At 54.3% G+C, this 23,873-nt stretch overlaps 1 protein-coding gene across 10 annotated transcripts in view; it reads right to left on the bottom strand.

Moving 5' to 3' along the window:
* The window catches only part of Cacna2d2 (calcium voltage-gated channel auxiliary subunit alpha2delta 2), a 132,527-nt gene that overhangs the window by 24,362 nt on the left and 84,292 nt on the right, over positions 1–23,873 (bottom strand). For all 10 annotated transcript variants that reach the window (XR_006074363.2, XR_013052933.1, XM_076576999.1 and 7 more), the window contains exons 4-5: positions 8,633–8,692; positions 780–824 (exon numbers count right to left, since the gene is read on the bottom strand). Coding sequence is in view for 8 of the 10 variants with exons in the window: in XM_076576999.1 (XP_076433114.1) it covers positions 780–824; positions 8,633–8,692 (105 nt within the window). In the remaining 2 variants the exon portion in view is untranslated. The remainder of the gene's footprint in view (positions 1–779; positions 825–8,632; positions 8,693–23,873) is intronic.

Genomic DNA, 23,873 nt, shown 5'->3' with positions numbered 1-23,873 from the left:
AAAAGAAAAAGATAAGTTCTCTGAACACCATCTACTCCCAAGTGCTCGAACCCACAGACACTCTTGTTTTTCTCTGTAGCCTTTTCTTACCCCATAGTCATCCTCGCTGAGCCCTTTTATGACGGGGACCCCACTACCTTACAAGCCAGCCCAAACGGACCTCCGCTCGTGGGGTACGGAGACAGAGTGGCGCAGGCCCAGCGCCACCCCTCCTGGGAGGTGATCATAGCTGAGCCTCGTCTGAAAACAAATGGAGCCGCTCCGCTGCTTCTGGGTCCTAGGTCACCAAGTGACGCAGGGCTAAGCACTGAGGGTGAGGCCAGGCCATGAGTCCTCTACACAGCCTGAGCCACAGGGAGGGAGCCTCCACTGTCCTGGGGAGGGGCTTAGATGTCACCATGTCTCACTCCCACACGCCTTCCTCCAGGAAGGCCCTCCGGACTGCTCCCCCTCCCCTATACTCCCATGGTGCTCAGAGAGCCCCCCCCCCATGTCAGGACTGAACTGTCCTGATGTCCAACACCCTTACCACCCTGCCCAGCCTGTTCCACATCGTGCGGGGAAGCTTAGCCCACAGTGGCGATGAAGTCACGGCCCTGGAGGGTCAAGGACCTCTAGGGAGCTGCGGAAGGTGAGAGACTGACCCGCCACAGCTCAGAATGGTTGAGTTCAGAACGGTGAGTGCTGAGTCTTAAAACCCATTTTACAGCTGAGACCATTGTGACCCAGCTGCGGCTCTGGCAGCTTCCTGTCCTCTACGGCAAAGCTGGCACACTTACCAGTTCAGCATCAGCCTTGGCGTCATAGTACATGATGTCTTCCTCCTGGTGACGAGAGAGAAGCCTCAGTGCTCATAGCTCAGGGGCTCCCAAGATGCAGCCTGGGCCCTTAGGTCCAAGGCCTAGAGCAGCTCTTTGGATTCCTCTAGGACTGATACAGTCCCCTCCTCCACCCAAAGCCACCCCAGGAAAAGCGGGATGAGTCAGTGCTGCTGGTGTCCTGCCCCCCACCCCAAGGCTTATCCTCAGGTTCTTCACACTCTCTAGAAGGATGCTGTGCCCCAGGTTCCCCTGACACAGGGTACCAGGGCCTTGCCCTGCAGGCTGGGTAGGGGCAGGGTCAGAGCCAGCTTGGCTGCTGAGAGGCTGGCTGAGGCAGGACCAGGGAGTGAGGGAGAGAGAGAATCAGAGCAGAGCCTGGGCACCAGCGAAATAATGACTTCACACTGCATCTCCCAATTTCTTCTATTAAAAAGCCTGCTCATTACGAGCATGTACTTATTAATTATCTGTGATTTGTTGTGAAATGCAAAGGGGTTTACACAACAGGAGCAGGAATAAACAAAGCTGGGCCCGTATGCCTGCCTGTGGCCCCCACTCACATGTGCCTGCCTGCCCATCCTGGCCCGTGCCTGCCTGCCTGCCGCCTGGGTTCTTGGCCATCTGCACGTCATAATCACCCGCCGCCCCGGGGACCCGTAACACAAACGGGCTAATTTCATGTTTAATGATCTTTAATCAGAACCGAGTGCAGCTGACAGAGGCCGCCAGAAGGTGAACCTGGTGTCAGCAAGCGCCACTCGCACAGAAGGGGCCACCCCACTTTGCCCCCTGGGCTCTAGGGCCAGGGCCACTGTCCAAGTCACTCTCTCCAGGTGCTCCTCCGCGGCTTTATGCAACAAAATGCTTTAGCGTTGCACCAGGCTTCCTTACACACCTGGGGCTGTTTCTTTGTGGCCTGCTCTGTTTCCAAGGACCTGCCTGCAAAGCAGCATGCACAGGGCGGCTCTCACTCCATGAGGGGTGGAAGTCAACTAGGCCACCCTGCCCAGCCAGGGCCCGGTTGGGGCATACTGTGTGACCTTAGGGTTGGGCCACCCTCTGAATCTCCTTATGCCTCCAGGGAAGACTCTGGCCAGATGCTGGGTCTGTGGCTAATGGCTGCAGATGGTCTGTATTTGGAAATGTTTAAGGCAACAGTTTTCAGGCGGTCTTCTTCTTCGGGGGTTCTGGGGTTACATACAGGCTATTGGCTGGACACAGGGACGTAAGTCAAGCATTCTGGATCAGTGACTGAATGCCGGGCACAGTGCTGGAACATGAATATTAGCCCAAAGGTAACTCAAGGGGTGTCTACTCTGTGTGACAACAGGACAGGGACAGAGAAGGCTGTATACCCAGGCGTCAACCTGCCCTCCCGACTCATCTCCGGCCTCATCCAAACTAGCTACCCACCTACCCATCCTGGAGGACAGGCCTGGGTGGGGGCTGGGGCAGGGCCCAGGCTCCAGGGGGCTCGGCCTTTCCCTGCGCCCGGCTCACACAGAAGCACGTAATGAAAGCTGACATTACATCAAACACAATAAGGAGTTTCGGTTGATGAAGATCATTCCTGAACACACAAACCCATTAAACTGAGGGAAAAAAATATCAATTCAACACACTCGCAGGCGAAAAGAAAATGTGATTTGTTATCTAAAAGGGGGTTATAAACACGGTTCTGATGCTCTTTCCCTCCGTAATGAAAACAGGCGGGCGCAGTGGGATGACTGCAGCTTACAACCTGGGGCTCCACGTGCCAACTTGGTAGGCAAACCTCCTGCAAGGACAGGAAAGGGCGTGGGTGAGGACCGGCCACTGTCAGGCTGTGGAAGGGGGTCAGGCTGTGCCCTAGTCATCCTTGGGGTGCCCTGGCCCGCACGTGGGCCACCTCTCCAGCAGTTCCCATTTTCCTGTTTATTTGTCCTGCCGTTTCACAGTCTCGGTGGAAGATATAATGTTGGTAGCGTCAGAGATAAAGGAAAAACAGCACACAGGATCATCAGGTTCCGGCAGCCTACGGGTGGGGCCCAGGTATCTACAGTCCTGCTGTTCCTTGCCTTGGCTGGTAGCCTTGGCAAGGTCACATGTGAAAATACATGGTAAACACAGCTGTGATTGCTATTTGTGATGCAATACGGAGCGGAGTGTGGCAGAAGAGCCATCGCAGTGTGCGGGAGCAGGTCCTTGGGAAGGCTTGCAGCTGCTTTTACCAGAGCGGCACCAGAATGTTGGCTTTGTGACTCATGTCCTGGGTTAAACAACAAGGAGGCAGACTAGCAAGTGAGCGCAGGGGCCTTGGAGAAGGGTCTGTGGGTCAGACTTTGACCAGGATATTGGTAAGCTCTCATCAGTGAGTAAATACAGACTGAGTAAGCTGGGTGTGCTGGCACATGCCTTTAATCTCAGCACTTGGGAGACAGAGGCCCAAGCATCTCTGTGAGTTTGAAGCTAGCCTGGTCTACAGAGGGAGTTCCAGGACAGCCAGAGCTACATAGTGAGACCTTGTCTCAGAACAAAACAAAACACCCCAAAACACAAAACCAAAGGTACCAGCTGGTCAGATTTGCCTCAGGAGGCCCATGACCATTTTCAGGATCCACCCCCATGTCATTAATAATGCAAGGATGCCTGGTAAGATCATGCAGCATCAGTGAGCTTTGCATCCGGGTGTCTACCACCCACCATAAAATCCAGAATCTTGAAGAGGACAGAGAATATCAGAGGCCTCTCCAGGAGGTCAACCCACAGCCCACATGAGAGGCTGAGTGTGGAAAGGACCCTTGGGTGATGTGAGATAGGTATTATCCATGTTGAATGTTGCCCGGAGACTTGCCTCTCTTCCCTCCTTTCGGGGCTTGTTTTGCTCAAGCTTGGCAAAAGGTGTGGAAATTGCCGCCCCGACCCCCACCAGGAACCTGTATACATCGGTGAGGGGCGGGACTCAGTGTGTATGTGCATGCATGGCACATTTGCTCCTTAAGTAGGAGCCAAGCCTGAGAGGACACGAAGGGTGTTCGCAGCTGTGGAGCAGGGTGAGGAAGACAGTCTGGGACACGTGGTGTAGAAGGGCTATCATGCAGATTTGGTGTTTTGTAAGGTAGCTGCCAAGGCTGCCCAGACATGACTGTCACCTGCCCACCAGGCCCCTGTGCGGAGCCCAGGCAGCCACCCAGCCTTACCAGGGAGGTCAGGTGGCCTCCCTTCCATGACCTACTGCCAGCTCAGCTCGACCAAAAAGGACTTTTTTTTTCTGAGAGCCGTCTGTTGCCGGCTTGGTAGAGACAGGTGGTGAGCACTATGGCTGGGTTGGACCCTCAGGCCAGGGGGGGCCACCTGTCTGGTCCAGCTGGCTCTTCAGGCCTTAGTCCTGACTTCACAGGTCTCTCTTCAGATTCCCCAGGTAGAGTGACCCCTCCCATCAGACAGGCAGGGCTACTGCCTCCCCTAGACTCCCAGGGGATGCTTTATCACCTATCATATGTCGAGACCAATGGCCTGTCCTCTCTCGCCTCTCCCCGACCCATGCCCTGGCCTAGATCCGCCCTGCTGGTGGCTTAGGTGGCAAACAATGCTGGCACAGTGTGATGCTGGCACCAGGACAGTCTAGCAGGTGGCCCATCTTCATCTACCGTTAAGTGTTATGGGTATCAGACCACCTGCTGCCTGTCGGTGTGGAGCCATGGGAGGCACTGCCTGCAAGCCAGGGCCAGGGTCTCTCTAGGATTCCCAAGTCTGGGCGATGGTTACTGGTCCCTTGACCCTGCCAGGATCAAATCTATAGGGTCATGGCCTGGAACAAGATGGTGTTTTTGTTTTTTATTTTTTCCCTCCATTCATTGTCCCCTTGATTGTATCTCAGCTCTGGTCCTGTGGACTCGAGGATCCCTTACGTCCCTGGCTGGTGTCATGGGGTATGTATGTGTGTGTATACACAAGAAACCACAATTGTCTGTTCCCTGCTCTGTGCTGTCCACACCGTGAGACCCACACCCTACTAATTGTGCAGCGAATTCCAGGCTAGCTCCATAAGCCCAGTATCTTTCTGTGCACACAACTTCTGGAAGCCACCATGCTCCCCACTCAGAAGTAAGAAGAGCATTCCTGGTCACTCTGCCACTAGAGCATTGGTGGCAATGCTGGGCACAATGATCGGTGGGAGATGGCGCTGATACATGTCTGACTGTCTGTCCCTGATGTGAAGGAGTCACAAGTGAGGCAGACAGGTGGGACGCTTGCCTGGGTACTGTCTGCGATATAGAGGTACAAAAGGAGGTGCTGTGAGCGGTGGGCAAACAACCCTAAGGTTGGGGCCGGAAAAGGGACTCCTGGGCTTTGCCCTGTGAATTAGGGGACAAGAATGCTCCTGGGAGAAGGCCAAGCCTGGGAAGGGACCTGAGCCTGAGGCTGGGATTGTGACATGGGTCAGTTGTCTCTCCTGAGCATGGAGGAGGAATATGACTCCCTGTCAGTCACCTTCTCAAGGTCACTGGGTTTTAGGGTGGGCTTCATGCTTGCAAGGGACAAACTACATCCTTTCTCCAGCCACAGTTGCTGTAAGCCCTGTCATGGACGGTCCCTGCCAGCTCTCCCTAGCAGTGCTGGCTGGCGGGTGGGCTAATGGGCCACCATTAGAACTAATGCCTCTCAGCCAGGCCGTTGCAGCAGCGACAGATCTTCATGGGGACAGCAGTGACCTTGCAGCTTGGAGACAGGTGACTACGGCCCGTGCACCCGAAGATCTCAGGCAGGTGGTGGGCAACACAGGGAAGGGGACACTGGGCACACGGGGCTAGGTCCTGTTTACTCTGGGGCCAGTGCGGTCTGTGGCCATAACCACATTTGCAGCAGCTCGGGTCAAGCAGGAGGGTAGTTAGCCAGAGCCCACTTCTGCTTCAGCCCAGGGCAGTTGCAGGCAAGGCAGGTACGGACAAAGATGCTCCATATATCACCGGCTTAGCATCCATGCAGCCCGGTGAACATCTTCACCCCTCGGAGGCCATGCTGAGCTGAGAGGCGGCATCAGCATCAGCTAGCCAAGGGGTAAAATGAAGCCCTTTGCTTGTGTCTCACACAAACTATGGTCCAGAGATACAGGAGTGGTTTTTTGTTTGTTTGTTTTCAAGATGGGGTTTCTCTGTGTATCCCTGGCTGTCCTGGATCTGTAGCCTTGATCTGTAGACCAGGCTGGCCTTGAACTCAGAGATCTACCTGCCTCTGCCTCCAGAGTACTGAGATTATAGGCTTGCACCACCACCACTCGGCTAGGAGTGGGTTTTTGAGCAGCATCTCTCAGGGCTCTTGGGTATCCCACATTCTCCCAGGCATCCTTAGTGCCCACCCTGGCCCAGAATTAAGTGGAATTGCTGAGATCCATGGACCAGGGGCCTGGCAGGATGGCACTGGGGGATACACAGGTTGTTCGTTTGTTTGAGGAACCTAGAGGAGGAACAGGTTTGGATCTGTGGTGGCCTCTATGTCTCCCTCTCTGGGGCTTGGACTGGGAGGGAAAGAAAACCAAGAGAGGGCAGGCTTCTTGTGCCTCTATTTCTCCACTCCTGCCCTGCTCAACATGCCTGCTCATGGGAGAAGAGAAGCCTATAGTCAGGGAAAAAACTGAGGAAGAGGAGAAGTGGAGGACTCCTGGATACTCAGAGGACAGAGGGAAGAATGGGTGGAGGAGAGAAAATAGCTTAAGATGAGCATGCTAGGAGGAATGAAGGGGATTCCAGGCGGAGAGCAGCAGAAACAAAGGCCCAGGCACAGGAAGGGACCCCAGAGGTATTCAGTGTGGTAGAAAGGAAGGGCCGAGAAACAAGGCTGTGGAAGGATACAGGAGTGGACAGACAGCCTGAGTGCAGGCTCGGGGCTGGGCGGGGCAGGTGGAACTGTGAAGCAGGGGTTATCTGGATGTGGCAGCAGGGTCTAAGTGTCAATTAAGAGCCACTGTCTGTCTCTGTCTTTACTTTTTAATTCCACACATACAAGTGTTTTGGTTGCATGTATGTCTGTACCATATGCATGCCTGATGCCCGGAGAGGCCAGAAGAGGGCGCTGGACCTCCTACAAGTGGAGTTACAGACAGTGGTTAGCTACTGTGTTGGTTCTGAGAATTGAACCTGGGTCCTCTGGAAGAGTAGCCAGTGCTCTATTGGGGCGGGGGTGGGGAGGGGAAGAACACGCATGTGGTGTGTACTCTGTGTGTGTGTGTGTGTGTGTGTGTGTGTGTGTGTGTGTGTAGCATTCACGTGCTATGGTGCAGGTGCAGAGGCCAACTTGTGGAGTCAGTTCTCCCTTTCTACTTTAACATGGGTTCTTGGTATCAAACGGAGGTCTCCAGGTTTGCACAGAAAGTGTCTTTACCCATGGAGGCATCTCTCTACCCACCCATTCCCATTGAACTCACAGAGATCTGCCTGCCTCTGTCTCCCGAGTGCTGGGATTAAAGGCGTGCGCCACCACCGCCCAGCTTATTTGTTCATTGCAAATATCATCTTGGGCTGGGTATAGTTCATTGATAGAGTGTTTGTCCAGCCTGCTCAAGATCCTGGCTCCCGTGAAAGAGAGAGAATCAGATAGAGGAAGAAAGAAAGAAATCAGCCGTTGTCCCCAATTCCATGTACCATGTGACCTCCTTGTAACCACCATCCACCAAGTAGTGAAAGAAGCTACCATGAGGGCGAGGGGAGGGCAGTCTGAGGAGACAGAGCGTGAGGAGCAGGTGTGGGGTCTGGGAACTGGCAGCAGCTGTAAATCTCGACTATCAACAGGCGACCTTGACAAGCAGGGGTAACAAGCCCTCTGCTTTTGGGGCACATGGGTCTAGATCAGCTTGGTTCAGAGCTAGAAGGAGGCAGTGTATGTTCCACTCTCATCCTATATATTAGTCCCTAGATCCTGGGGCAGCTCTTGGTGCCTCTCTCCATGTTTAGCAAGGAGACTAAAGGAGCCGTGGCCCAGACCCACGGAGCCCTGTTACGTGGTCTGGTTACCGAGGGTGCCATGGCTCCTGGTCCCAGGGCTTGCCCTAGTCACACACTGACCCGACAAGAGGGGTCAGGAGTGTACAGCTCCCCCCAAGAAGCAGCTGGTACAGCCGCTCTGTCTTCTCCGAGCCTCTGGGCCCTTTACACCCTGTGCCCTGTACTTGGCCTCAAGGTGTTTGAACCTTATGTATTTTCATGGTCAAAGTCACCTTCTGTGACTTTGGCCGGCCAGTCCCTGGGACCCAGCCTGAGGATCTCCTAGAAGGACAGACTGCTGCTCACAATCAAGAGGACACAGACCTCTTCTGGGTCATGACACTAAAATCTCAGATGAGTCTTGGGGTCAAGAGGCCCTATGACCCTGGGACTCTCTAAGACTCACGGCATCTTCTTTGGGAATGGCCATTTTAACAAAGCTGTCTACTCATGGGCCACCCAAGACTCCTCTGGAGTGACAGAGGGCTTATGTCTACATTGTATTTCCCAACACTGAGGGTTGGACAAAGGATTTTGTATTCCACCAGTGCCCTTCTAGAGGGTCTGTGCAGCACACACTCCCACTCTGTATGCCACCCTAGCTCACGGTGTCATAGCCTGGGTGCTGGAGGGTGGAATGTGTTTTTTTTTTAATTACATTTTTTTGTTTGTTTGTTTACTGCGTGTGTCTGCATGCACACATGCCACAGTGCACGGATGGAGGTCGGAGGGCCACACGTGGCTTCTCCCCTTCCACTAAGTGGGTCCGGGGGACTGCAGTTGCCAGGCTAGAGATAAGCACCATTATCCACTGAGCCATCTTGCTGGTCCGACATTTGCTGTGGTTCTTACCTTGATGTTGTCCTGCCAGCGGTGGGATTTCTGGAAATTCTCGGCAGCGTCAGCCAGTCTCTGAGGGACAGAGCACACAGAAGTCAGAGGCTGAGGCAGGCTGCCTGCTCCATGTCCACCCTGAAGCCCTCTCCACGCCCAGTACTCCCAAGGACCACACTGACTCAGGGCCTCTCTCTGCCATTAGATCCTCAGAAATTCCTTAGCCCAGGTAGTGGCCAGCTCGTAGGAAAGGACACCTTACGGAACACAGCTGGATCCCTCAGAAGACGGCACAGGCAGCCCTCCTGGTCAAGCCCCCGAGCTCCCCAAGGAGTGCGAAAACCCACAAGTTGTTGAGTGTCTCACCACGCAACTCTGCCTGGGCCAGGCTCGGCAGGACATGTCCACAGTCCATTTCCACTCACTCAGACTCACTGTCCTCTCCCGGGCTTCCTGAGGCCCACCCCACAGGGCTCCCACGCCCCCACCCACACGAGCCTTTCCCGACTTTCGATGCCAGCTTCGGTGGCCTTTGACAATGAAGCCCAGTCCTGAGGGCAGGGTGGCCTTGAAAGCATAGCTTTGTCCTTGTCCATAGCGTACCTGCCACTACGCTTGCTTAGCGGCGCTACACTCCTCTGAGATGTGGAGATGTGAGAGACTCCGCCAGCCCTGCTTCTCACGTGGAGAAGGGTAGAGTAGTACATAACCAGGTGTAATCACCAGGGCAGGAGTAACTGAGGCTTAGTACTACTGGTACCAGACACACAACCAAGGCTTATGGTGAAGGCGCTGGGACCTGGCCACCCTCTGGGCTTGAACCCAGGACTCCCATGAATTCTATCCTTCAGGAGGGGCCAAGGCTTCAAGGATGAAACTGAGTACGGTCCTCTAGACCTTCTTGAAGAACAGAATTCAGTGATGTCTTTAGGACCCTTCAGTGATAACCACCACCAGGGACTGGTGCCCAGCATGTGGGGAGGGCACTGCATGCCAAGCCCTCCCCTGACCAGTGCCGTATGTGCACCCATTACTGCTCACTATGTGTGGTTAACAGTGTGAATTCTCAGGCGAGGATGTCCCAGGCTTGGAACAGTGAGTCACCTGCCCAAGATGCACAGTGAGTCTGGGTCGATCTGGAGCCCTAGTCCAGCCCTACAATATATTGCATTCACCTTGCTCAGTCCATGAGGTCCGAAGACCCACTCCTCCTTAGGGCACTCTATACTTAGTGTTCACCCATTCCATGTCCTGACTCTAGGTCTCCAACTTGAATCAGAAGAACCCAGTCTCTTGGTATTCAGGACACCGTATCCATTCCCATCCATCAGGCATGTAGGCCCCAAGAAGAGGGTCGAACGAAGCCCAGCAGAGGCCTTTGGAGCTCCTGGACAGTTCCCTGGGATGACCTTCAACCTACCTGAGTTGAAGTGATGACAACCTACATGTCCTCCTGGAGACATGTATACATGGGGTGTGGGTATGTATGCATGTGTATTTGTGTGTGGATATGTAGAGGTCAGAGGTTGTCAAATGTCTTCTTTATTTAATGAGGCAGGGTTTCTTGCTGAACAGGGCTTGCCGATTTGACCAGCCTTGTTAGCTTGTCCGGGGATCCTGTCTTCACCTCCCAAGGGCTGGGATTACAGGCAGGCTACCACATACACCCATCTCTTATGTGGGTTCTGGGGATTGAATTCTGTTTCTTAAGCTTGTGTGGCAAGTGTTGACCCACTGAGCCATCTCCACAGCCCTGGTATGGCAACCTCCCTTCTTTTGTTCGATGTTTTCTGAGACAGGGTTTCTCTGTGTAGCCCTGGCTGTCCTGGAATTTGCTCTGTAGAGCAGAGCTGGTGGTGAACTCAGAGATCCACTTGCCTCTGCCTTTCCAGTGCTGGGGTTAAAGGCAATTGCCACCACTGCCTGGCTAACCCCCTCTTCTCTCGAAACCTCTGTCTCCTGCCTTCCAAAATGTCCTCACTCAAACTACCTACTATTCACTGTCCTAGTCAAGTGGCCCTGCCCCCCAAATCACACCTTTCTGCATCTGCTCTGCATTCAAGACGGGGAGCCTTATCTCAGAGTGCAGATCTGATCATGTAAATGTCACTGCTCCCCAAGTCCACCAGAGCTCCAGACGCTCTCATGTAAAAGCTCTCTTGGGTTCTCCCAACTCCTCTCCTTTTTTTTTTTTTTTTTTTAATCTTGGATCCTCCCTTGGCCTAAACCCCTAGGATGAATGAAAATCTCATAGCCCTGTTTACCTTTCCGTGGAGGTATGCACGACATTTTAAGTGGGAATCACTCCACACCAGGTGCAAAGCTCCTTGGGCTAAAAGATCCAGCCAGTCCAGGGAAGCGGCCCTGAAGGTACACCTCAAAGCAGGAGCCTTGGGCAATCAGTGCATCTCCCCTTCTCTTATCTAGTGGACCCTCATCTTCCCTGGGACCCCAGATATACTTCAGAGGGGGACTTGAGGCTACTTGAGGGCTCTGCAGAGGCCACTGCCTATTAGAAGTGTCGTGTTGTTCTAAGGCAATGTAGGAGCCAGATTAAGACCTCTTCGTATACAGAAGATGGAGAGGAGACGGGCTGCAGACATCATTTCAACCACTGGCCAGTGTGTGTGTGTGTGTGTGTGTGTGTGTGTGTGTGTGCGCTCCTTCACCCTCTCAGCACACAGCTTTGGCCACGGGATTCATGGGCCCCAAGAATGTGGGGATCCTCAGGCTCCATAACCTAGCAGACAAAGTAAGGGAGCACCCGAGAGGGAGAGCCCCAGTCCTTGGTCTCCTTAAGCTCACAGAGTCCCATGGGCTCAAAGGCCCGGGTCAGCCCGCTGACTCGTGAATAACGGAGTTGCAATAGCCACAGCAAAAGGATTACTTTTAATCCTCAGTAACGATCAAGCCATTATTATTTTTTCGGTGTTACAGATCAATCAGTCCATCCCCGGGCGCTGGACGTGTGGAAACTGCTAAAGAGGCAGGTCTAGTGGTGTGGGAAGGAAGGAAGGAAGGGCCGGTCGGTGGGATAGGGTGAAGTGGGCAGGCTCTGCTGTTTAAGGTCCCGTCAGATGGAGAGTGGGAGGGTGAGGGGTAGAGAGACCACCTGCAGCCCTGGCCTGCATCCAACACGGTTTCCTCCAACAGTGGGTTCGCCTCTCTGGCCCTCCAGATCTTTCTGTGAACTGGAGCTAGTAACTGATCCACACAGCCTTCCTTCTCCAGCCCTAGCAGCTCTCATGAATTGCCTGTGCATCGGGGTTTTTCTGGCAGGCTTTTACCCACCTGAGGGCCCTCCTCTCTTGTCCGTTCTTCTGCCTGGTTACCCACCTTCTCTGGAAGTTTCCTTTCACCCTTGCCCAGCCTGTGGGCTTCCCTCGTGTGTATCTGGGGGGGCTCTAAGCTGAGCACCATCTGCTTGGCCTAGGCTGGGTACTTAGAGCCTTGGGCTTCTGTCTTTACAAAGCTCACAGCAGTCAGACCTGCTTTGGAGTGGCCAAGGGGTCCTCCCCTCCCCCAAGATTTACATTTCCAGCACTTTTCTTCCAGCTCTTCAGTGCCCTTGTGGGGGGCCGGGGCAGGCAGGATGGGGAGCGAGGGGGGGGGGGAAGAAACGGTGGAGATGGAAGAGGAACCTGCAGGCTACTCTGGCTCAAGCTGGAGCCACATTTTGGTCCAGTCCCCAGGGTATCTGCTATGTATGGGAGAGACATTCTGTCCTTAGCCTGGACTCTGAGTGACTGTCCCCTGGGACTGACTCCCTTCTCAGAACCTGTTCTTGGAGTCACCCCTTGTCCCTGGCCTCCGACTCCCAGGCCTCTGGACATGCTGTTCCGGCCTATGTACTTCCCACTAGATTCTCCAACCTCAATCACTCCCCCGCCCTTGACAAATCCCTGGCTCCTGCCAGGCACCGGTTTTCCCTTATGACACCCAGGGAACCTTCTGTGCCTGCCATCGCCCTGTTCTCGGAGCTCAGCGGGGGCAGTGCCCGGCTGCTATAAAGTTTAGGGCAACTTGGATCCTAGCATAGAGTGGGTGTATAGTGAATTTGTTAAATCAAGGTCGCTGTGTCTCTGGACCTGTACGGAGGCCTGGGGCTTGGGCTTAGCCCTGTCCAGCCAGGTGTGTGATTCCCAGCTATGTGGTTTGGCCTCTTGGGACCTCTTTTCCTTACCACACCCGGCAGGGTGTGCTGTTACTGTGAAGGTGCTGATGGTGTCTTGCCTGGCCTGTGATGTCCCCCGCCATGGCCAGCATTGGAGGGAACGCAGTGGGATTCTGAGTAAGGCTGTTCACAGCCAAGTCCATCACGATAACAGCAGGCATTTCAGAGGCAATTATCAGAGAGTTTCACTTAACAATCAATTTCCCTCAGCTCCGGGAGCCGTTCTTACAAGAAAAGGCAAGAAAGAAGGGACTGGCTGTGTGCTGGGCTGGGGACAATACTCTCCCGGGGAGCAGTATGGCCATCAGTACCGTCAATTTCCACTAAGTTAAACATCTTCAGCTTAGGGGAACCGAGACAGACAATGGTGTGAGATAAGGGCCCTGGGCCATGGACAATACCTGGAGGCCAGGAGTCCCTACATCTTGGGCTGGGATGGGCTTGAGTATAGTGGGGAGGCCAGAGTCCTCATGTGGGCCACCCTCTTAAAAAGCCTGCTTTCCCTGAACCAGGCCAAATGCTCCCCATTCTTTACCTTCTCTGTCTTCTCTCATCTGGGAGCCCCTTAGCCCAGCGCTGGTGCCAGAAGGCTCTGGAAACAACTGCCCATCCAACAGGAACTGTTCAACCGCACGGCCCAGAGGGGAAGGTTTTAAAGAGTTTTTGGGTTTAATTAGTTACAGCCATTCCTGTTTTCAAGAGGGTATGAGAGGCTCAGAGTGAAAGGCCCTGAACTCGTGATGTGCAGGATGTTGAGATCGGGAGTGCAGGGGTGTGGGCAGGATGGGAGCTGTGATGGAGTGGGGAGCCGTGAGGTAGAGGCCAGGGCCAGTAAGTCCAGAGCAGAGTGGCAGCACCAGACAGACACTCTGAGAAACTGCAGGAGGTCCAGAAACTGTGCAGAAGGTTAACACCAGGCTAGCTAGCATCACACATGCCCAGTGCCTACCTAGGCCAAGGCTCCACAGACTAAGGCAGGGAATTCAATGCCGGATGCAGGACTGTAGGATGCCTGCCTAAGGGGGGATATTTTGTAGCTGAGGGGAGTGAGGCAGGGTATTAGTGCCACTGCCACAGCCCTCTGGTCAGGAAGTGGGGGAAGAGACATCGTCAGGTCCACCTAACGCCAAAGCCCAGGAGGGTTGGACAAGAGACCTCCCAGGGCAGGAGCTAATCAGGTCAGGTGGCTGAGCAGACTTAGCTGCTCTACCCTGTGGTTCCTTTGTTCTTTACTCAAGATCAGTAAAGCAGTCTCCCAGAAGTGTCCAGAGCTCACCAACTAACGCAGGTGTCTCTGGGTCCAGTCCTGAGGGGGGCATGCCCAGCAGCCCCACCCAGTAGCCTCGCCCAGCTCAGCCCTCTCCTGTTATATTATCACCCTCTCTCCTTCCCTGAGGGCCCCCGCATTAGATCCATATTGTGCACTGATAGATACTAAATACAGATTTCTAATTTCCAGAGCTGTTATGGTCTAATGAGTAAATAATATACATATTTAAAACTGTCTAAAAACATATCTGCATAATTAAAATATCTGCATAGTAACGAAGCAAGATGCAGCTCAGTAAAGAGGGAGTTGGAGACCCAGGGCTGACAATAGGAACAGGCTGTGTCGAGGGTCCTGGCCCTGTGAATTTCTCCTCCCTGCCACCTTGGCCTTGAATAGGCCATGGTGCGTCCATCCAAGCACCCCAGTCAGGGAGCAGGAGAGCCCCGGCTCAGACCCATCTCTGTGCGTCTTGTGGTCTGAGACTGCGCATTCACAAATGGACAGGGTCCAGTCCATGGACTGTCGATGCCTTAGTGGTCCAGACGTCTTGCTGACACCATCTGCAGCACACAGGAACTCAGCTTTGTACACACGGCCTCGTCAACCATGACCTTCTGAGGGAAGGCCTTGTCCTAATTCCCCACTTTCTAGAATTCTAAGGGATGAAGGAAAGCGTGCCAGTTTGGGCAGAGCAGGCCAGCCAGACCTATGGGATACATGCCATGTGATGGGGATCTATCAGTGGCTTGCTTTCTTGGGGAGCGGGGCAGGTCCTCAGCCTTGCCCATCCTGTAAGGTCCCTTCCTTCATCCATCCAACTCTACTTCCAACATAGAGATAAAATCACCACCAGAACAATGGAAAACAAGCCCTAACCCCTCACCCAAATTCCAGCAACCAAAACAGCGAAACAGGCAACAGCCCCTGGGACGCCCAGGGCTTCAAGGAAAGGGCCTTGCAGTTGTTGACGGCAACAGGTCTCCTAACCTTTTCCCTCACAGGCCACACACACACACTACATGAGCAGATAAAAAAAAAAAAGGTTTGTTTTCTTATGAAAAGGTCAGAACACATGTACCAGAGAAAAAGTCATCGGAGCAGCGGCCTCTCTCCGCAGGTGTGAAGCCGCTTCTCTGCTTCTGGGCCTCGGGCCCCCAACTCCCTGTGGGCCACATCAGCTTGGTTATTGATTCCTGAACCTCTCCATGCCCCCTGGGAGGGATGCTTTATGTTTCAATTTCCCAGGACAAACAGGAAGATATAAAGCATGGCCTGGGATGGAGCGGGGAATGCGGGGCAGCAAGACCATGGCCTCATCTGGTGTCCCCAAGGTGTGACTTTCAGACCACACAAGATTCCCCAGAAAATGCTGAGTCCTTAAGGACTGGGTCCCTAAGGAAGACACATATGCAAAACACTTCCCTAAGGAAGACACACATTTTCCTGTAACTGGTATGTTACCCCCCCTTCAAAAAAGGGAGTGGGAGTGGGGAACATTTTTAACATTAAGAAGAGGAAAGTTATTAGCTTGGAGACACTTCTTCCTGGGGAACAAAGGAGGCAAGTGCATCCACAGGTGGCCATCAGCTTCACTGGCTTGACGGCTTTAGCTTTAGTGGGAACTCCAGTCCATACAGAAAGGGTGGGTTGCGTCACTAGTGTGTCAATGGAGTGAGGGGACAGGAAAGGGAACTCTGTGGCTTGGCATATATTGTTGGGGTCAGCTTGATTTCCAAAGCAGTTCCCAGGACCCATGGGGAAGTGGACCCTCTGAAGGGACTGACTCTTGCAATGGGCTGCTTTTTAGGAGGGCTGAGTGTAGACCTGGACAGCCACACAGGGTTCTAGGGGTCACAGGTCCCTAACCCACCTGGTCATTCCACGACCTCTAGGTAACCCCACTGAACATCTGCCAGAAGATGCCTGGTAAGAAATAAACCAGTACAACCAACAAACAGCTTTAGGTTGACGTTCGGGTACAGACTTCAGAGCCTCGCTGTAGCTAAGTGCTTTCCGCCAAGGCGCACTGAGGTAAGGGTTGGGCCTCGAGCACTCCAAGACTGAAGGGGCTCAGTCTGAGGTGCCGTCTGGCCCTGCCTAACCCGTTGAGGGTGCTAATGACTGAGAAACTCTAATTTTGTATCTCCCTGCCCTGCATGAAACCTGTATGTCTCTGCAGGGGAATTAGTCCCTGGTGAGCCAGGGGGACTTTCTAATCATTTAACCAGATTTGTTTCCTTTGAGTTCTGACCTAGTATATTCATCAAAGTTTCTCTGAGCCTTTACCAAGCCACACAGACAGCATCAGGGGAGCGTGGCATTATCTGAGTTCCCCATGGAGCACACTGGGACCTTTGCCCCCTCATTAGGCCACATTTGTGAGGCAGACAAACGTGGCCCGCGTGTGTGTGCTCGTGGGTGACAATGCTGTGCCTCTCACACCTGAAAGCTGGAGGCCCGAGCCCCTGAGGCTCAGCAGTTGCCCTCACCTGAGATTCGGGCTGTGGTCCTCACTCCCCTGCCTTCACTTTCTCACCTGTAGAATGGGAACCAGAGCCCTTCAGGGCCGTGGGGACAGGGACAGAGTGGGTCTAGACAGGGGGCAAGACATGGTCTCATTTTGGACGCACAACCAGGTCCTGGATTTCCTTTTCCCTGGTCTCTGATGACCGCTCCTTCTCTACTTCTCAGTGCACGTGACCTCGTGACCTGACTTCCGCGGCTTGTGTCAATGGGCTCCCCCCTCCCCCCCCCCCTCGCCCCATGACATCCTCTCGGCTGACTGTTGCTTATCATTCCCAGCATTCTGGGTGATCTCTAACCTGGTGCTGCCACAGCAGGGGCCCAGCACCCAGAAAAGTGTCCTCATCCAGGCCTGCCAAGCTGTACCATCCCTTATGACGGCCATCCCAATGATGGCTCTTTTCATCTTCCCGATTAGACCCTTCCAGAGCCCCCAACACCAGCTTCAAACCTCGGTACCCAAAGTGTCTGCCGTGAACTCACCCATCCTACCCAACACAGGCCACGTCACATCCTACATCCTACGTCACCGTGTTGGTTCCCACGTCTCTGCCAATGTTTTCTGGGTTCCCTGATCATGCTTCCTTCCTGGTGCATTTTTCTTTAACTTAATTCATGTGTCGTTTCTGCCACAGGGTTTTGCCATGTAGCCTGGCTAGCTGAAACTCACCATATAAACCAGGCAATCTTTCTGCCTCCGCTTCTGAGTACTGAGGTAATAGGCAGGTATGTGCCACTACACTCAGCCCTGTAGTCATGTCCCCCCCACCCCACCCCGGAAACAGGATCTCTCTGTGTAGACCTGGTCGTCCCGGAACTTAATCTGTAGGCCAGGCTGGCCTCAAACTCACAGAGATCCACCTGCCTCTGCCTCCCAAGTGCTGGGGTTAAAGGCGTGCGCCAGCACACCCAGCTTACGGCTGCCATTTTTAATAGGCTGTTTTAATCTTATCGCTCCCCCACCATACTGACTTGGAACACTGCCCCCCTTCCACACTCAGGCTCACCCCTTGTTTGTGTTGCCCCTGAGCTGAACTGCCCCCATGTTCCCCTTGTCCTTTGGAACTGGTGTTTACCCATGCCCTTCAGGAAGCCTGTTCTCTGTGAAGCTGGGGTCCAGAGTCCTTTGGGGCTCCCATCACTGTGTACTGTGTCTGACTCTATCCTAGATGTTATCCATCTGGGCAGGGACTTGATTCACGGATCTATGCGGTCTCAGTATTGGACATGGGCCCACTCAGCCAAAAGGACGAGGTGAGTTCAGGCTTCTGTGGTGATCAGTGGGGTCGGAGGTGGATCAGGAGGTTCCCTAAGGGCGCTGTTGACTCAGAGGCTCTGGGTTTCCCTGGAACAAAGATGGCAGAGGCCAGGTCAGGGTGGCCCTGGAGGCAGTGCAGGGATCCGAGATGACCCAGAAGGGAGGAGGGCAGGGTGAGGTCGAGTCCAAGCACAAGTGTCCCTGGTACCACGCAGAGAGGATGACTGCTACAGTCTCTCTAGAGTCTCAACCCCACTCTTGACACGGCAATGTCACCTGCCAGCCCCATGTTACTGCTGTCAAGTCAGCGATGAAACAGGAAGAAGAGGCGCTGGAGTCTGTTGGAATCCGAAACTGAGCATGTGTGGCCACACACACCCCATCATGTCAGGACATGTGTGGTCACACACACCCCATCAGCTCAGGAGCATGTGTGGTCACACACACCCCATCATCTCAGGAGCATGTGTGGTCACACACACACCATCATGTCAGGACATGTGTGGTCACACACACTCCATCATGTCAGGACATGTGTGGTCACACACACACCATCATCTCAGGACATGTGTGGTCACACACACTCCATCATGTCAGGACATGTGTGGTCACACACACACCATCATGTCAGGACATGTGTAGTCACACACACACCATCATGTCAGGACATGTGTGGTCACACACACACCATCATGTCAGGACATGTGTGGTCACACACCCCATCAGCTCAGGACATGTGTGGTCACACACACCCCATCATCTCAGGACATGTGTGGTCACACACCCCATCAGCTCAGGACATGTGTGGTCACACACACCCCATCATCTCAGGACATGTGTGGTCACACACACCCATCATCTCAGGACATGTGTGGTCACACACACCCCATCATCTCAGGACATGTGTGGTCACACACACCCCATCATGTCAGGACATGTGTGGTCACACACACCCCATCAGCTCAGGAGCATGTGTGGTCACACACACCCCATCAGCTCAGGACATGTGTGGTCACACACGCAATCATCTCAGGACATGTGTGGTCACACACACACCATCATCTCAGGACATGTGTGGTCACACACACCATCATGTCAGGACATGTGTGGTCACACACATACCATCATCTCAGGACATGTGTAGTCACACACACCCCATCATCTCAGGACATGTGTGGTCACACACACCATCATGTCAGGACATGTGTGGTCACACACACACCATCATGTCAGGACATGTGTGGTCACACACACACCATCATGTCAGGACATGTGTGGTCACACACACATCATCTCAGGACATGTGTGGTCACACACCCCATCATCTCAGGAGCTGAGTGCTGGGGGAGTATGAAACCCCTGGGAAGCAGACAGCCTTGCGCTGGTCCAGGACCAGCACATTCTCCTGACATGCCCCAGCCCCAAATCTGCTCAGATGTCTCTATCATTCACTGCGGCTCACAGGATGTGCCTGAGGGCTCACTGGCTGGATTGAGGGTGAAGGGTGGAGGCTCCTGAGGGAAGGCATTAATGTGGCTCTCTGTCCTTCTTGTCCTTAAATGCTTACTGAGCACTTCCTGTGTGCGTGGCCTGTGTGCGGCCTGTGCAGGCCAGTGAGCAGGGCTCCTCTGCCGTGTGGCCCATCACCAGCAAGGTTTTCGTTCTATTCCACCTAACTGCTTCCAACTGCAGTTCAGTCTCGCTGACCTGAACCCAGACCTTGCCAGGGGACGCTCCCAGTAAAAACTGCTTGGGTTTGAAAATTCACTGGCGGAACTTCCGTAGGGCGCTAGAAAGACCCTCTGCTATGGAAAGGATTCCTATCAGGAAGCTGAGCCTGGGCCACCAACCCCAGCTTAAGCCCAAGCCCTCACCCAGCCACCACGCTCTCTTCTCACGGTGTTATTTTTATACTTTTCCCTAAAACATAGCCTGAGCAGGCCCTTCTCAACTCTATTAACATTAGAAATCTAATCAGTAATCAGGCAGCTCATAATTTTCTGATTAGCTCTGATTAGGCCCAACCTCGGGAGAGGGAGTGGGGCAGTGAGGAGGAAGGCGGGGCTGGACCGGCCTCGGGAGGTGCCTAGGGGAGCACTGGCTGGGCTGAGGGTGCAGGGCAGGGGGGAGGAGCCCCAGCCCTATGGCGGCCTGTTGTGGGGAAGAGGCATGGCGTGGAGGTGGTATACGCTGGATCCGAGGGGCCGAGGGCTCGGAGAGCAAGCGCAGGGTAGGCGAAAACTTTCAGTACTCTAGCTAGAGACAGGAGCGCAGCAGGTGGACAACAGGCAGAGCCGGGCTTGGCTAAGGACCTGGCTTCCGCTGGGCCTAGATCCTTCTGACTTCAGAATCCAAGCAGATCCCAGGCAGAGCCCTGAGTGACAGTGACTGTGTTCAGAGGACTGCAACATGTGATGTGGACCGGGGCCACCTTTGCTGAGCACCCCGCAGAGAGGGCCTGGTTGGAGGGTCGTCACTTTTAATGTGAAGGCCATGAAGCTGGAGCCTGCTGGCTCCGCAGCCTGCTGGAGGAGCCAAGGCCTGGAAGAACTGCCAGCCACCATGCCATCAGGGACAGACCTGGGTACAAACTGAGGCACAGCGGGCCAGGGCCAGTTTTCTCTCTTATCTCTGGCCTCTGCTGCCTTTCCTTCTTGCATGCTCAGATGGACATAGAGTTTTGACCAAACCGAACCCTCTAGGCCTGGCCTCGTGGGACCTATCCTTGGCTGACCATTAAGCCCTTCGATTCACTGCATTTCCCCACAGTCCCGGGTCCTTTGGAACCACATACTGGGCCTGTTTTCAGGTTAGGGTCAGGGTGGCCCTGCACTGGCCCTGTGGTCTGGGATCACTGCCTCTTGTAGACGGTAACCATACAGGTGACCTTTGATAAAATGCACGAGCCTATTGGAAGAGATGTGTACAGCTAATGCCATGCAAATTGGCACAAAGGCAATCAGTCTGACTCTAAAAGCTGCCCCACCGGCCGCAGGCTGGCTCATTGTCTTTTCTGTCAATTTGCATCTCATTACCCACAAGGCTCTGCTCACTGGAGGTTAAAAGAAAATGGAGCCAAGCAAGCCCTACCGTGTTCTGCTTTCATCCAGGGCAGAGTCCACCAGTGGGTCAAGCTGCTCAGGACTGACCCAAGACATACTCGCCACAGGGAGTCTGCCACCTCCACAGTGGTATCGCCATATCCCAGCATCCCTCCCACATCTGCCGGCACAGTTGCTTCCCATCACCACCAACGTCACCACGCTCACAGTCGACGTTACCTTTGTTTCCGCCACCTCCGTTTCTTCCATCGTCATTTCTGGTATCGTCCCCGTCACCACCACAAGCGCCTTCGGCACTAATTTCACCCCTGTCCTGCCACCATCCCCATAGATCACCATCGACTCTATAACCATCCTCTCCGTGACCACCTTTGCTGCCAAGATCAATATCACCACTGCAAGCCCATGGCTGCCTCGGCTATCACGTCCAGTCTCCTGGGGAGCGCCACCCCTGCTGCTGACCCCACTGTGGCTTCCTGCACTATCCTTCAGCAACTCTGAGAAAAGCTCGAGACACACACTCATTCTTTACTTCCCCCTGTTCTTCCCTCAGAGGGTTAGGATGCCTGTGAGCACATGAGCCAGGGACCAGGGACCTCATCTTCACCCCACACCCAGCCCGGATACTATGCTTCTAGCTGATGTCCCAGGAAGGAAGCACTCAGGTCGGGTGCTCACCCACTCAGGTAGAGGCCTTGGAGAGAATGGAGCTTAATCTACACCCCTGGTTCCAGCAGAACCTCGAACTCCATGAAGAGAACTGACCAGGCTGGTCACATGTGGCATGGATGGCTGCTGCTGCTGTGTCTGGATCATCTCGCCTCTAAAAGGGGGCTTCTATAGGTCTGATGAGAGACTGAGTGAGGGTGTAAGGAGGCAATGCTGAGCATCCCCAGCAGGCTCCCGGGGGGAGGACGGGATTACTCTAAGCCAGGATGGCTCTGGAAAGGAGGGCGGCAGGCACAACCTGAGAGACAAGGCCAGACCGAGGGGAGAGGAAAGTGGTTCCCAGTGGGGGCCTCTGCAGGGACAAAGGTGTGGAGTGGAGAATGCATGGGCTTCTCTGAGGGGGCAGGGGAGGGGAGGATGGGCAGCTTCGTGAGAACTTTGCTCTCCCCTAGCCTCTCTCTGTCCAAGGACTTGTGCCCAGGATGCTGGGTCCTGACCAGCACGGCCAAGCCTCTTCCACAGAGCTCTTCATCTCACTGTTCATCCCTCGCTTCACCCAATCCTTCCTCTCAGCCCTATGAACCCCGGTCAGCAGTCTCATTCTATAAATGAGGGTCCCGAGATTCAGAGAGTGCAAGTCACTTGCCCAAGACTACACAGTGAGGGCCTGGCAGAGTTCAAACTGGAATATGCCTTTGTCCACACCAGTGCTGGCCTCTGAACCCCTGCCTGGCAGCAAGACTAAGAGATGAAGCGGCACCAAGGTGAAGTTGGGGCTCCCCACAGAGGTCATCCAGAGTGGGAATCGAAGCCATGAATTTCCACCCAGGATACGGCTGTGAGTGGATGCCCGAGGCTGCTCACTAGCCTTGATGGCAGCAGCATGGGTACTACCCTGGACATAAGGCTGGGCACCAGCTGGCCCAGAGGTCATGCTGGGAGCCTTGGCAGAAGTGACAAGCAGACAAAGGCCTGGAGGTGGAAGGCAGGGTGGGCACAGCCTGGCTGCCAGGTGGAAACGCCCAGCGTAAAAGCCGCTCTGAATACTGGCTGCGCCCTGCTGCTGCAATCAGCCTCGACACTTGGTTATTATGAGGAGTAAAGGCGGCCGGCGGGACAGCTGGAGCCGCGGCGACAACATTTAAGGCGTTTGTCAGAGCTGTGGGACACGGGCTGCCAGGCGCTAATGGCTTCTGTGTGCTGCTGCCAAGGGAGAGGAGGGCGGGCAGGCGGAGGCGGCCTTGCTCCTGCCTGGGCCTCGTGCCTGCCTCACGCTGCGTGGCCTCTCCACGACAGGTAGGGCCCACCTGGGCCTTGCAGATGCCTAGCAACGGCCACATAGCCTTGGTACCAGCTGGAGAGGGTGGGGTGGTCGCTGCGCAGCACATGCCTGCCTATTTCGGGCATTTTTGCCATCTCCATCTCCATTCAGGCTTCAGCTACCCTACCCACTCGCGAGGATCTGGGAGTCAGTTCTCCACTATGTCCTGCCCCAGAAGGGACTCCTAAATCCCAGCTGGCTCAGCTTCTGCCTCCTCAGTCCCTTAGAGTCGGGCTTTGTGAGAGACAGGTCCTCCAGGTGAAGGGCCTACACTGCACTCACATCTATCCTAAGTGAGAAATTTCAGCTTTGGGAGCCTCAGTTTCCTTCCCTGTAAAATGAGAAACCAGAAGCATCTATCTTTGATCACACTGACAGGAAAACACTGAGGAAGCCGGGTGAAGTGTCACGTGCCTATGATCTCCGAACCTGGAGTCCATAGGCAACAGCTGGGCCTGCCTCGGGAAGTCCTGCATCTGGAAGAACATCCGCCGGACCCAGCACCAGCACCGTGTGCTGTCTCAGGTAACACCTCTGAGCACATGCTGAACCCCACGCTGCTCACTAATCCCCATAAAGCAGATCCATCCTCATCCCGTCGTACAGGATGTACTCAGTTTTCAGGGCTGAGGAGACTGCTCAGTGGTTAAGAGCACTAGCTGCTCTTCCAGAGGATCCAGGTTCAATTCCCAGCACCCAAATGGCAGTTCACACAACTGTCTGTAACTCTAGTTCCAAGGGACCCAATACCCATGGCAAAAACACCACTACACATTAAAAAAACAAGTACTCAGTTTTCAGTTATAGCTCACTGTGGGTGGAGGAGGGGTTGTTCCAGGGGCTGTGCTGGTATGTCCTCACCCCCACTCACTGATTAACTCTAGAGATACTCTGAAGTTCCTCGGAGGAAGGAGGTCTTCAGCTGGCTATGGATCAGGAAGATGAGTAGGAAAACACCATGGAGCTGGGAAGAGACCCAGGG

This window comes from Peromyscus maniculatus, chromosome 7 (genome assembly GCF_049852395.1).
Source record: "Peromyscus maniculatus bairdii isolate BWxNUB_F1_BW_parent chromosome 7, HU_Pman_BW_mat_3.1, whole genome shotgun sequence".
Taxonomy (NCBI): domain Eukaryota; kingdom Metazoa; phylum Chordata; class Mammalia; order Rodentia; family Cricetidae; genus Peromyscus; species Peromyscus maniculatus.
This window is presented reverse-complemented; position numbering and strand designations above follow the sequence as displayed.